The sequence below is a fragment of the Alligator mississippiensis genome, chromosome 13 (genome assembly GCF_030867095.1).
Source record: "Alligator mississippiensis isolate rAllMis1 chromosome 13, rAllMis1, whole genome shotgun sequence".
NCBI lineage: Eukaryota > Metazoa > Chordata > Crocodylia > Alligatoridae > Alligator > Alligator mississippiensis.
In genome coordinates, this window is record NC_081836.1 from 24,481,098 (window position 1) to 24,493,517 (window position 12,420).

Here is a 12,420-nt window from a genome sequence, read left to right on the forward strand (position 1 = left end):
AGTCCTCCAGCATCTCAGCTCCCAAACAACCCAAAGAATGGATAGAATCCAGGTGTCCTGGCTCCTAGCCACACCCCTGTTCACCAGCCCTTTAGTAACAAGTCAGAGTTGTGCAGCCAAGAAATGGTATTAACTCTTAATGTGTTGCTACTCACAGCATTGTCTAACTTTAACACCACCTAACATTCCGTAATTTAGTCTGGTTTAAGTGTTAACATGCAACTCCACCCTTAGGAACATAGGACTGGAAGAACCTCCTGGGCCATCAATTCCACAGTCCCTACCATTTGCTGGCAATCATTTACCCAAGGAATCTAAAATCAGCACTTCAAACTCTCACAGACAAATACAAGGAACAGTACTGAAAACACCATGAACATTGTAGTATAATACCATAGACAAAAGCAGGGGAGATGAGGGAAACGCCAATGCAATGCCTCTGAATGATAAGGGAGTCATTGATTAATACAGTCTCAGAAGATCCTAGGAAAAAAGAGCTATGCCTCAAATTAGAGGAAAGCAAAATCTTCACAGTTCATTCCAGTCTGAGCTAGATGAAAAATTCCATCCTAATGCAACTTTGGCAATTAGTATGATCTTGAGCAGAAAAGGAAGACCTTCTAGCCAGAACTTCTGCGTTTCCTAAGTAGAAGCAGAAGCATCAACACACCACAGTTAACACCCCCCCCCCCCCCCCCCCCCCCCCCCGCCGCTTTAGCTATGACCGACATCCCAATATTTCAGAAGGCAAAATAAAACACTGGCAGGCAAATTTCTTTGGGTAGATGTGATATCTTTTATTAGACCAACTAAATAATTGGAAAAAGTTCTTCACAAGCTTTCGGGCGCACACGCCCCTCTTCAGGCATTCAGGGTGTGTGCGCCCGTAAGCTTGCAAAGAACTTTTTTCAAACTATTTAGCTGGTCTAATAAAAGATATCGCATCTACCCAAAGCACCTTGCCTGCCTATATCCTTAGACCAACATGGGTACAATCAACAGCCCTGCAAATAAAATACTGTACACCAGCAGGATTTACAAACAGAAAAGAAGTCTTCTTGGTTCCTACTGGTAACCAACAAAAGCAATGAAGCATAAGGCAGCTATTCTACAAGACAATTATTTCTATACCCGAGCCTGGGGATTGCAAATATGTAATTCCAAATATCTCACACACAGACTATTGAGCCAGAAATCCCTGTCCTTTCATACCCTTCCTTCTATAAAGATATTCAATTCAGCCTTAAGGTGAATCAAGTTCTCTGTCCCCACCACCTTGCCTGGAAGAACAAAGCTTTGAAACTGAAGAAAAGGGAAGGAAAAATAGGGCTTCCCATTTCATTCAGAGCACTCAATTTTCTTTCAGAAAAATGAAGGAAGCAGTTTGCTTGCAGTTTAGTTAGACCCTGGATATAGCACAGAGCAGGCTTTCACAGTGAAAATGTCAAGAGAAGGTACCTAGCTACTAGTGCCATTTAAGCACAGTGTATTCAGAGTGAAACACTTATCTTTTATATAATGTAAACTCCATTACTCTTTACTCATGGGAAGGAAGCACCAAGTCATCTGCTCTGGATACTGTGACCTGTGAGAGCCATACAAGTAAGGATTTTACTGAATAAAAAAAAATCTACAAACTGTTAAGGAGAAAGGTTAGGGAATGTACCCTGCGAGGACTACTGAAAATTTTTTCAGCAGAGTGGATTCTTTGTGCGTCTATTACACATCAAATAACTTTGCATGTCTATTGATAAAATCAAGTACCCTCATATTTTAAAAACTACTACATTTTTACCCTCAATCCCATCACTCGTGTAAGTATAGGGCAATAGGGCATCCCCATGGCATCCTTGCGGTGGCTGAAACAGCCCGAGAGAGAAATCTGAAACTCTGTCTATCTCAGGTTGGACATAGGCTATTAGACTTGGCTTACAATGTATGGATTCATTTGTAGTAAATCATAATCAATACCCTTCATTTACAAATTTACAACATTTTGTCTTCCATAAATAATAACTTATGAATTACCTTTTAATCAAAAGTTACTGAGCTATAAATAAAACAGTTGTCACCTTTCTGTGACATCAGCCTTTTTTGAGACTTTCATTCACTTTACCTAATTGAGACGATAAGGGACAGCACTTCCAACAGGAGGGCAATGATGAATACAACAACTGCTGCAGGTGGGAGAGGGGAACTGGCCATCCCATGTTTCAGGAAGCAAGTGATAGAGAGTATAAGGAAGACTGTTGTGGAGAGGAACACATCCAGGAGTGAACTGAAGGTAGCACTGGCAAATGTCTTCACAGGTGCATTCCTTATAACCTATTTGGAATACAAGAGTGGGGGAGAGAATATGAACAAGTCTTTTTGTGCTTAATTCTTTTGTATTATAGATCAACAGATCATTTGAAAACAAATGGGAGGAGGAGGAAATACAGCAATTTCATTCCTTATCAATTCAAAACAAGCACTTTATGTTCACAGTGAAAGAAACTGGGGCCCTCAGTTCAGTTTCTAGGGGATGAGTCATGTAACAAAAGACATCATCAAATTTACACCCTTGCCTGCAGAAATATTTTTAAAGAGCACCAAAAAGTTTCTAGTGTGGTAATAATATAGAAAGCCTGCATAAAAAACCATGTAAAGTTTATATAAAAATATTTAGAACTAAAAAACAATGACTTAGAGATGTGAACTCCCCCATCTTCCTTTAATCATCTGTAAAGCTATAAATTAAAACCCAGGTGAAATGAACAGAATGTATAGTTCTATTTTCTTTTGAAGCTTCACTATCTTCAAAGTCAACTTAGATTCTGAAGCAAATGAATCAGGCTTAAAAAAAGTAGCTTGTTTTCAAAGCTGCCATGAGATGACAATCTGATTCCGCAAAGGAATTCCTTTTGATTTACAGAAATACTATACCAATTATAGCCAGCAGAACTGACAAATGAACTTGTTTATCATATGCTGCTCATTCTATGCTCTTAACAGCCTAATGCATTCAGCTGTCTGGCACCATTTCTGTAGTAGTGGTCTGTTGTACAATATCTTGTAATCCAAACAGATCTATTATAACAAGATCCTTCAGGCCATACACAAAGCTGTATGCAGTTAAAACAAGAAAAAAAGCAAAAGTCTTGGAAAATATATAAAGGTTAGTATTATTTTTAAAATATATTGTCGACATGTTAAAATAAATGATTGCACCATAGCAAATATCTTACCATTAGTAACAGGAAAGGAACAAAGTTGTTGACAGTGCACAAATGTGCAATAGGGTGCTGCTCTCACAAACATGAGGCTTGTACTTTTATATCAATTTATCATGTAATAGTGGTGCAAATACTCAAATATTTATTCTAACTGTAAATGATTAAGATACCAGGTCTGGGGTTGAAAGTTTATCCCCCTTTTAAATTCTGTTCAAACGTTGAATAAATCCAATAATACTTTATTTAGAATTGATGCATGGGTTTTATTCAAATTCTGTTGTGACTTGATCATTTTATTGTAGTTTATTTTTTCCTTTGTGTAAAATGTGTGCCAGTCTGGAAAATACAATATTTAAAGTTAGTGGTACAAAATCAACCTTTTTTCTCAGTTTGAGGACAATCTAAACAAAACCCACTGAGCAATCCTAAATAAAGGATTTTCAGATTTATTCAACACTTGAACAAAATTTCAATTGCCAGAAACAATGCTACTTACAAGTTAAACAAACATAAAGCATAAACCAGAGTTCAAAATTAGTAATGAATTCTCATGGGATCAAACCTGATGATGTCATCTAATTACTAACCACATTCTGACAACAGGTTTTAGAAATGTTTTGCTAGTTTAAAATTTCCCTTTTCACTGGGGAGTTACTTACTTTTAAAAATGAAAACAGAAAACAGAGCAAAGTTTTCTACATCATTAGCAAACAATGAGCACATATTTTAAACCAGTTTTAAATTCAGTTACTATTAGCTCTTAGTGAAAAATCATTAAAGAACAGTCTCTGATAAAAGGCAAAATTCATGAAGAAGGAAATGTAACTTGACTCCCTTTGGGATTCTTAGAATACGGACATATGAACAGCTTACCAATGGGCAAAAAGGGAGGAAGTTTTACTGCATGTCAGCTGCACTGTGCTAACTATCATACACTTATCCTGCAATAAGTGGAAGCTGAATTGCCAATAGCATAACGATAGGTGGTTGAGTCCCAGACACTAAGGGGGCAATAATAAAATGGAGCTAGGAATGCCTCACTCTCCCATTTCTATAGCCCTCCGCATGCACCTTCTCTGCAGCAGCTCTGGCTCCAGCAATGGGGAGGGCAGGGCAGCAGTGGTGAACAGGGCAAGAGCAGCAGCTGGAGGTCCACTGCTGCGGGGGGATGTAACTTATTTTTCCATCACTGAAAACCGGTCTTTAAATGGCCACTCAACACCAAAACAACGAGGTGCTTTCTCACCCTGCAGCAGTGAACCTCCAGCTGTTGCTGCTGTACTGTATGCTGCCGCTGCCCACAGAGAAGTACTAGCCGGTTAATCCTGCGAAGTGCAAAAGCTTAGCCCAGCGCTTCTACCTACTGTGCAATGAAAGTATATGTAAGAGTAGTTACTGTGAGGCAAATACAAAGATGTGGCTTTTCTGGAAAATTTTTCAATGCCCTAAATAGAGCATGATCTGATTTAGCATGTTTATTTGACTTTTATCTAGTAAACAAAACTAAAAAAGTACCCCATGTTAATGTTATGTCCCAATAGCCACACATATTTGAACTGAAATATTTTATTAGGAAAAAAATTAAATACAGCACACTTAATGTGGTTTAAATGTTATATTCAAACAAATTCAAAGCTTTATGTTGAAAGCAATTATTTTTATTGGAATACTCGTAAAAATGTAAAGACAATACACAATAGCATGTACTTCCTTTACATTATTTGTTTAAATTTAAGAAAAAAAATGAAGGAACTGAAAACTGTTGACACACTAATTTTAGCACACCCAAAGAACTGTGCATGATATGCTGTGCTTTGCTTTTGATTTGACCTGCACAGTCAATTTGTGAATTCATAACTTGATTTTTGGTATGAATTATTATGCGAGTGTATTTACTCTTCTGTGTACAAATCAATAAAACATATATATATACTCTCTCTCACACTTCCTAGGGATAATCACCCGAAAAACATTAATTATAACTTTGAAACTGCCAAGCTTGCCCAATATTGTATTGGTATCCATTTATTGTTACTAATGAATTTTATGGAACAATACATTTTTAGAAATGGAAAATTTCCCATGGAAAAATAAAGTACTGGAAAATTTTCTGCTCCACATCTCTGAGCAGATATATGGTAAAGCTCTTTTAACCCACACTAAAATGCCCACTTAAAGAGCCAATGAAAGCTTCTGACACGACTTTTACAAAGTTTCTCTACAAGATAGATATTTACAATACTTTGATAATGCTGGGTCTCCTTGCAGTTCTTACCCTAAGGCCTAAATACTATTTCATGTCTCCAAAGCTGCTTATCCATCATGACAATAATTTCACACCCCATGGCAGGATATACTCAGTCCTGAACAGGGAACCACTTTTCTGAATTTAAAAAAAAGTCAAGGCCTTAAAAGTGTTATGTTTCCAAACTGCAAGGGATATCACTGCAAAGGAAAGACTTGCATATTACAGCAGGGGATATAACTCTCTTGTCAAGAGGTATAAGATCTCAGATTCATGACTTATAAACAGATAAACTACTCTAGGTCATTTTTTATTTTTGTATGGCTTACTTATAGCCATACAGTTGGAACACATTGAGGCATCTGGGTTTACAGGTCAAAGAATTAAAAAACTCAAAATAAAATAAAATTCAAACCTTTATAAAATACTTTTTCTGTAATGTTTGTAGCATATAAAAGCATGAAAGTGTGAAGCTGGTTTAGGTTTTCTTCTGATTCTTTGATATAAGCATATTTGTTGCTTTGACATTTACGAATAACATACCCATTTTAATATCCAAATAGGTAAAATCTTACTACCATGATACACGATTTCTCTAGGTTTTGTGAATGCCTACATGAACTTAGCAATCTGAGCATTTTTGAAAATTATTTTTTGAATATAAAGATGTAGTTCTTGTTCTTTCTTTTACTTCTAGTTGGAAAGAGCTAGAGTTACTGTACTGTAAATAGTGTATGAAAATATTATTACTTACATCCATACGCACATTGTTTTTAATTTCAAGGACTCTAATGGTTTATAAACAGCAGCAAATATTTGCTAACAGCTTTGTTCCATGTAACAGCTTTAATTTTTTTCTTGTTTCTTGTGTTTATTGTAACATAAGGCTAACAAGGCTAAAGTAACAGAGGTTAAAGTGACAGAGACCCTGAGGCTCTCTGTTACAATATCATACTCCATTTTACATTTAGAGTTAAAGCTTTAACCAGCTCAGAGTTGGAAGTAAGAAGCAAATGCTACTTACTAGCTATTCAAATAACTTTGAAAATAAATTCAAAAGTTAACTTTCATTAACTTTTGAAAATTGAAACTTGCAAAATTTGTTCTTTATTTGTGGTCCCTAGCTTATTTCTGTGTCAGTGACAGTGTAGTGACACCTCTGATGCATGGACACTGCTGTAGGGGAGGTTGGAGACCATGAATAACCTTTACGGCTACAAGTACACTGAGGGGACCAGGTGGACCAAGCATGAAGTAGGACTGAGACCCAAGGGGTCCAGGTGGTTCTGGCTGGCTGTCAGAAGAAATTAGGGCTCACTCTAGGACCCTTAGCCAGCCTCCCTTTCTAGCAATCCATAGTTACATACAGAGGTGGCGGGCAAAATGAAAGGAGGCTATCCTAGAGCCAGAGCAGGGCAAGGGTTGTGTGGCCACCAGGGGCCATCACAGCCACCCCTGAAGCACAACTTGCTACAGGTATAAATTTAACAGCTGAAATTTTACCAGATAAATACAGAATGTCAATCTTCAAGGCTTAAAATTAGATTGCTGATCAAGCTAGGTGAACTAAAATAAGATGGTAGTTTCTTAGAAAGACACCAGCATTAAGAAACAGCTCATACCTGAAACCCTAGCATTCTAGCTGATAAGTGTAATGGCTTTGCAAAATGAGTGTACCGTATTTGCCTAAATACAAGATGACTTTGAATTTAAGACAACTCCCACATAATTAGATTTTATATATGGAAAGTGTAACAATTTTTTACAATTTTCATGTATATAATCTAATTATTGGATTAGATTAGATTTTGGCTTAAATTATGACACTGCTGTAGTGAGGAAAGTGGCAGCACAGGGGGAGACAGCTTTGGGGGGCAAGTGGCCCTCACCACTTGTCTCCCCCTCCCCCCCCCCAGGCTCTACACCCCCGCCTATCCTGTCGCTGCTTACAGCCAGGTACAGCTCTGGCTCCATTCCCTCCTGGGCACAGAGCATGTGCAAACTCTGGCACCTGCCCAGCCACACAGTAGCAGCAGCTCCAGCCCCACGACACTGCTGCAAGGCTGGGCACAAGTTGGAGCTTGCAAGCGCTCCATAACTGGGATGGAGACAGATACAGAGCCAGAACCAGAGTCAGAGCCATGCCTAACAGTGAGCAGTGGGGAGGGGTGGAAGATGGGGCAGAGGCTGCAAGGGGGTAGGTGAAGAGGAAGGACAGATGGTTGCTGCAGATTAATGGGGAAAGAAACCTTGTCTTGGATTGGAGTAAATATGGTATTTGGCTCCTACAGACTATATGGAAAGAGTACTAAAAGGTAAATCAATTCAGGGAAAAACCCACCTCTTCCTGATAGCTGGTCCTGTAGGTCATCTCCAAATCCCGATCCAGAAAGTTCAGGCTCAGCTGGTTAATAGGTGGTTTGAAGAAATAGTCTTTCATCAGGCTAAAGAGAAAAGAGAGATTACATGAAGATTTTAAAAGGAAAGGAGTTTAACTAAGCTGGAATCCTTCTTTCAAGATACCATTTCACAGGATTCTCACTCTTTGGTTTCTCCTTCCAGTGTCATATTGGAACTTTTAATAATTTCAGCCTATGAGGAATTTACCACACACCAGCAGCTCCAGTACCTACAGTGTGTATTTTTGAGTTGGAAGTCAAAATTCCCTGTGACAACACCCTTTTTGGTGTCTGTCACTTAAAGGGCTGGAGCAGGGAGCTCCCACGTGGCTGCTAAGGGTGGCATTTTAGGGCCCAGCTCAGAGAGTAGAGACAGTTTGAGATCAGACAGCAGGGAAGAAACATCGCCCTGCTGAGCTCCGGCTCCATGAACAACTTGGGAGGTACGGGCAGGAGCTAGGGGGGATGGTTTGGAGGCTCCTGGTCTTAAACATGACCTAAAACTGCACCCTCCTGGGATAGGAAGGTCTGGTGGACCTGCCTGTGGCAGGGCAGGACCACTCAAATGCCAGGACAGAGAATCTAGCTGGTGTAAGGCGGATTGGGACACCTAAGCCCCTGCCCCTACCTTTGGGTGGTTTACTAAGAGAATGGGGGGTGGAGATAAGGTTGGGAGAAGCGCCGAGTCCCATGGGGTTTTGGGAACCTGTCAGGGTGGAAGACTCCAGGCCCCAGTGTAAGGGGCAGAGTTGTGTCCTGAGAGATGGGCAGGGTGGTCTGGGGCTATGGGCGAAGTAGGCCCATAGTTGAGCAATTGCTCGGTCCTGTTTGGGTGAGGGTCACAGGAGAAGCCCAAAAGACCATGCCAGAGCTGACTGAGGGGTGGAGAGCAAAGCCCGAGGATCTCTTTGTGTAGGGAGGAGTGAATGTGGCCTGGATAGGCAGTATGCAAGAGACCAGTTGAGAGCTGGTGGAATGCAAGAGGCTCCGGTGAGAGAGGGGGTAGTGTGTGTGTGGCCTCAAAGAGGGCAGTATGCTAAAGATCCAACTGTGTGCCCAGTTTGGCCTGGCCTTGAGTCGGAGTATCATGACATAGTGTGACATGTGCGAGGCATGAGACACACAAAGGGATGGTAGGAGAATGCATATACTGCCTAAAAGATATCAAATTCACCCAAGGAACTTTGTCTGCCTATGTCCTTAGACCAACACGGCTACAACCTACACCCCTATACTGCCCATGGACATTTGGCACACAAAGGGCAGCCTCCCACCTATTTAACATCCTAATCATTTACCAACAAGGCATTGCAGGTGAACAAGGTGGGTGGTTTGCCCCAGAGACAGGGGTGGGCCTAGAAGGTGTCCTTGTCACACTCCCCCAAATCATTTGCAATAAATGGAAACATCTCATAAAAAACAAAAAGACAAAGATCAGGCTAGATATCAGGAGGCACTACTTCACTGTCAGGGCGGCTAGGAGCTGGAACCAACTTGCAAGGGAAGTGGTGCTTACCCCTACCCTGGGAGTCTTTAAAAGGAGGCTAGCCAGCCATCTAGCTGGAGTCATATTCATTGAATAGTTAAGAATATCAGAGCCTGTGATAAACCATCAAAAGCAAGAAAATATAATTTATGCTGCTTCTGCAACTTCAATTTTTTGTCTTTATATATGTTTTAAACAAACAATACAATACACGACTCACATTTTTTAGAGAAAATCATGAAAAATAGAAATAAAGGTTGATGGAACTTCTATTGAGCATGGCCTGGGAAAAATACAATTTTGGAAGAGGATGAATTGGAAAAGAGGATAGACATTTATAAATAATTAAAGAAATATACTTCCTAACGCTATGTATAAAATGAAAATAGATACAAGTCTTGTAAAACAGGAACTGGGAAGAAGTTAAATGGAGAACAGTGACTGAAAAACTGAGAGCCAATTTTACTTCACTTTGTGCCTAAATGGTAATTTTTCAGCTGAGAGACATTTTTTGGCACTTACATGCAGTTTGCGATTGTTTTAGCCATTCATTATGGAAATTTATGCGTCCACACAAATCCAGAGCACATGTGGTAGGCTATGCAATGGACAGACAGGGATGCTGCTATACTATGTGCACATGTTGAGCGTGCACAAGTTACATTATATCTGCCAAAAATCTATAATTGTTGGGTGTTAGAAGAGGTGCTCCCATGTTTTTCACCACCAAGAGCTAAGTGGTTAGTTAAAGCACATGCCAGAAATGAAGAGACCCAGGCTTTGGCCCCTCCCTCACTCAGAAGAGGTTCAAAACTGCATCTCTGTGACTTCTTTCAGTGCTCTTATTACCACATCACAGGTTACATGAGTTCCAGTATATTCTTTACATTCCTTTTGAAGCTGGCAGATCTAGGATTTTGAAAATGGGGTGTATAGGAGCTGTAGCCAGTGCTGCAGAGGTGTCTGTAAACCCTTTGGCTCCTAGCCCACACCCCACAATGGGCAGGCACCTACAGCTGAGGGTTGAGTCCCTGAAGCAAGTAAGAATTCCCCCTGCCTCCGTTTTAGGACCCCCTCCTCTCTGGCACTCAAAGGTACCTCCTCACCCCAGAATTCCCCATCTCCAGCAAGCTTGTCTGAAGGCACAAACCCTGATAATTACACCTCTGAGTGAAGGAAAGGGGGAATGAGATTCACTCATCACCACTGCTATCCCTGGCTGACCCAGGGGCTGTGGGGTGCCAGGTTCAGTTAAAGACAGTGATGACAGTAGGTGGGTTTCCCCCTCCTTCATTGACCAGGAGCAGGTGCAAGAAGGGGGAACCCAACTGCTGCTGGTGTCCCTGGCTAAGCCTGGCACCTTACACAGTTGTTCCCCAAATCCCTGGCTGGAGCAGGGCAGCTTTGGGGAGCAGCTTTGGCATGAGCAGCCTTGGGGCTCTCTGTGCCCCGAGTCAGCCGAGGGCAGTGGTGGCAGCAGGTGGGTCCCCACTTCTGCTCAGAAGTATAATTAGCCAGGTTTGATCCTGAGAGGGGAGGTGCCACTGAGCAACAGATGGGAGGGACTGCCAAGCGCAGGAGTGGTGGAATTCTTACCTGCTCAGAGGAATCAAGAGTCTCTACAGTAGTATGGTCTGAACTCAGTTACAGTTTGGACACTGCAGAAGACCCAGGAGTCCAGAGCAGCAGGAAAACAGAGCCATCAGCATGTGAGCCCTACAGCAGGATACCCATGACATCACACTTCCCTCCTTTCCCCCCCAGATCTGCCCTTGGGCATTCAAAAGAGGGAGATATATGGGACCATGAAGAAGAAAATATGCTAAGGAATACATGACTCAGTGAACTGAATGCTCCTGTTTTACAGTATAGCCCCAGGTCCTCCACCCCTTTCCCTCAATGGGACAAAAATTTCCACCCTGTGCTCCACCAATTTTATCTTGTGACTATTAAATGAAAAGTACAGTGGCCCAGCTTCTAAAGGTGGGCTGTAGAAAACCTAGGTAATTCCTAGCCTGAAGTGTGATGTGGGGTCATAGATTCATATTCATAGATTCATAGATGTTAGGGTCGGAAGGGACCTCAATAGTTCATCGAGTCTGACCCCCTGCATAGGCAGGAAAAAGTGCTGGGTTTAGATGACCCCAGCTAGATGCCTATCTAACCTCCTCTTGAAGACCCCCAGGGTAGGGGAGAGCACCACCTCCCTTGGGAGCCCGTTCCAGACCTTGGCCACTCGAACTGTGAAGAAGTTCTTCCTAATGTCCAGTCTAAAATCTGCTCTCTGCTAGCTTATGGCCATTATTTCTTGTAACCCCCAGGGGCGCCTTGGTGAATAAAACCTCACCAATTCCCTTCTGTGCCCCCGTGATGAACTTATAGGCAGCCACAAGGTTGCCTCTCAACCTTCTCTTGCGGAGGCGAAAAAGGTCCAGGTTCTCTAGTCTCTCCTCGTAGGGCTTAGCCTGCAAGCCCTTAACCATACGAGTGGTGCTTCTCTGGACCCTCTCCATCGGGATCGTCTCCCTCTGTGCCCGAAGGATCATTTCCTTAAGGCACAGCCACCCTTCCTGGGCTCCCATCTCTTCAAAACTCCTACTCTGCAGTGCGTCCTTGATTAATCGCCTGAGTTCGTTGAAATCAGCTTTCCTAAAGTCTAGCACTTTCACCCTACTAGTTACCTTACCCACTCGACGTCTTATGAAGAATTCTATTATTTGGTGATCACTGTCCCCCAGATGACCACTGATCTGTAGGTCCCCTACAATATCGTCCCCTGTTGCCAATACCAGGTCCAGTAAGGCATTCCCCCTAGTGGGACTGTGTACCTCCTGCGTCAGGTGGAGGTCCTGTACACAGGATAGGAAGCTGCGTGAACGGTGGGACTTTGCTGTCTGCCTCTCCCAGCAGATGTCTGGGTAGTTTAGGTCCCCCATGACTACTGCCTCCTTAGTTTTTATGGTCTCCGAGAGCTGCCTCAGGAGCCCCGAATCTAGTTCTTCCCCTTGGTGTGGGTCAGAGATATAGGTAGGTTCAAATCACACCTGGTGAAGGAATGAGTACCTAGAACCTGGG

At 41.9% G+C, this 12,420-nt stretch overlaps 1 protein-coding gene across 3 annotated transcripts in view; it reads right to left on the reverse strand.

The window, feature by feature from the left end:
- The window catches only part of ADCY9 (adenylate cyclase 9), a 203,844-nt gene that overhangs the window by 44,057 nt on the left and 147,367 nt on the right, over window positions 1-12,420 (reverse strand). For all 3 annotated transcript variants that reach the window (XM_006266871.4, XM_014597457.3, XM_059716442.1), the window contains 2 exons: window positions 7,802-7,904; window positions 2,117-2,325 (listed from right to left, as the gene is read on the reverse strand). In XM_006266871.4, coding sequence (XP_006266933.1) covers window positions 2,117-2,325; window positions 7,802-7,904 — 312 coding nt within the window. The remainder of the gene's footprint in view (window positions 1-2,116; window positions 2,326-7,801; window positions 7,905-12,420) is intronic.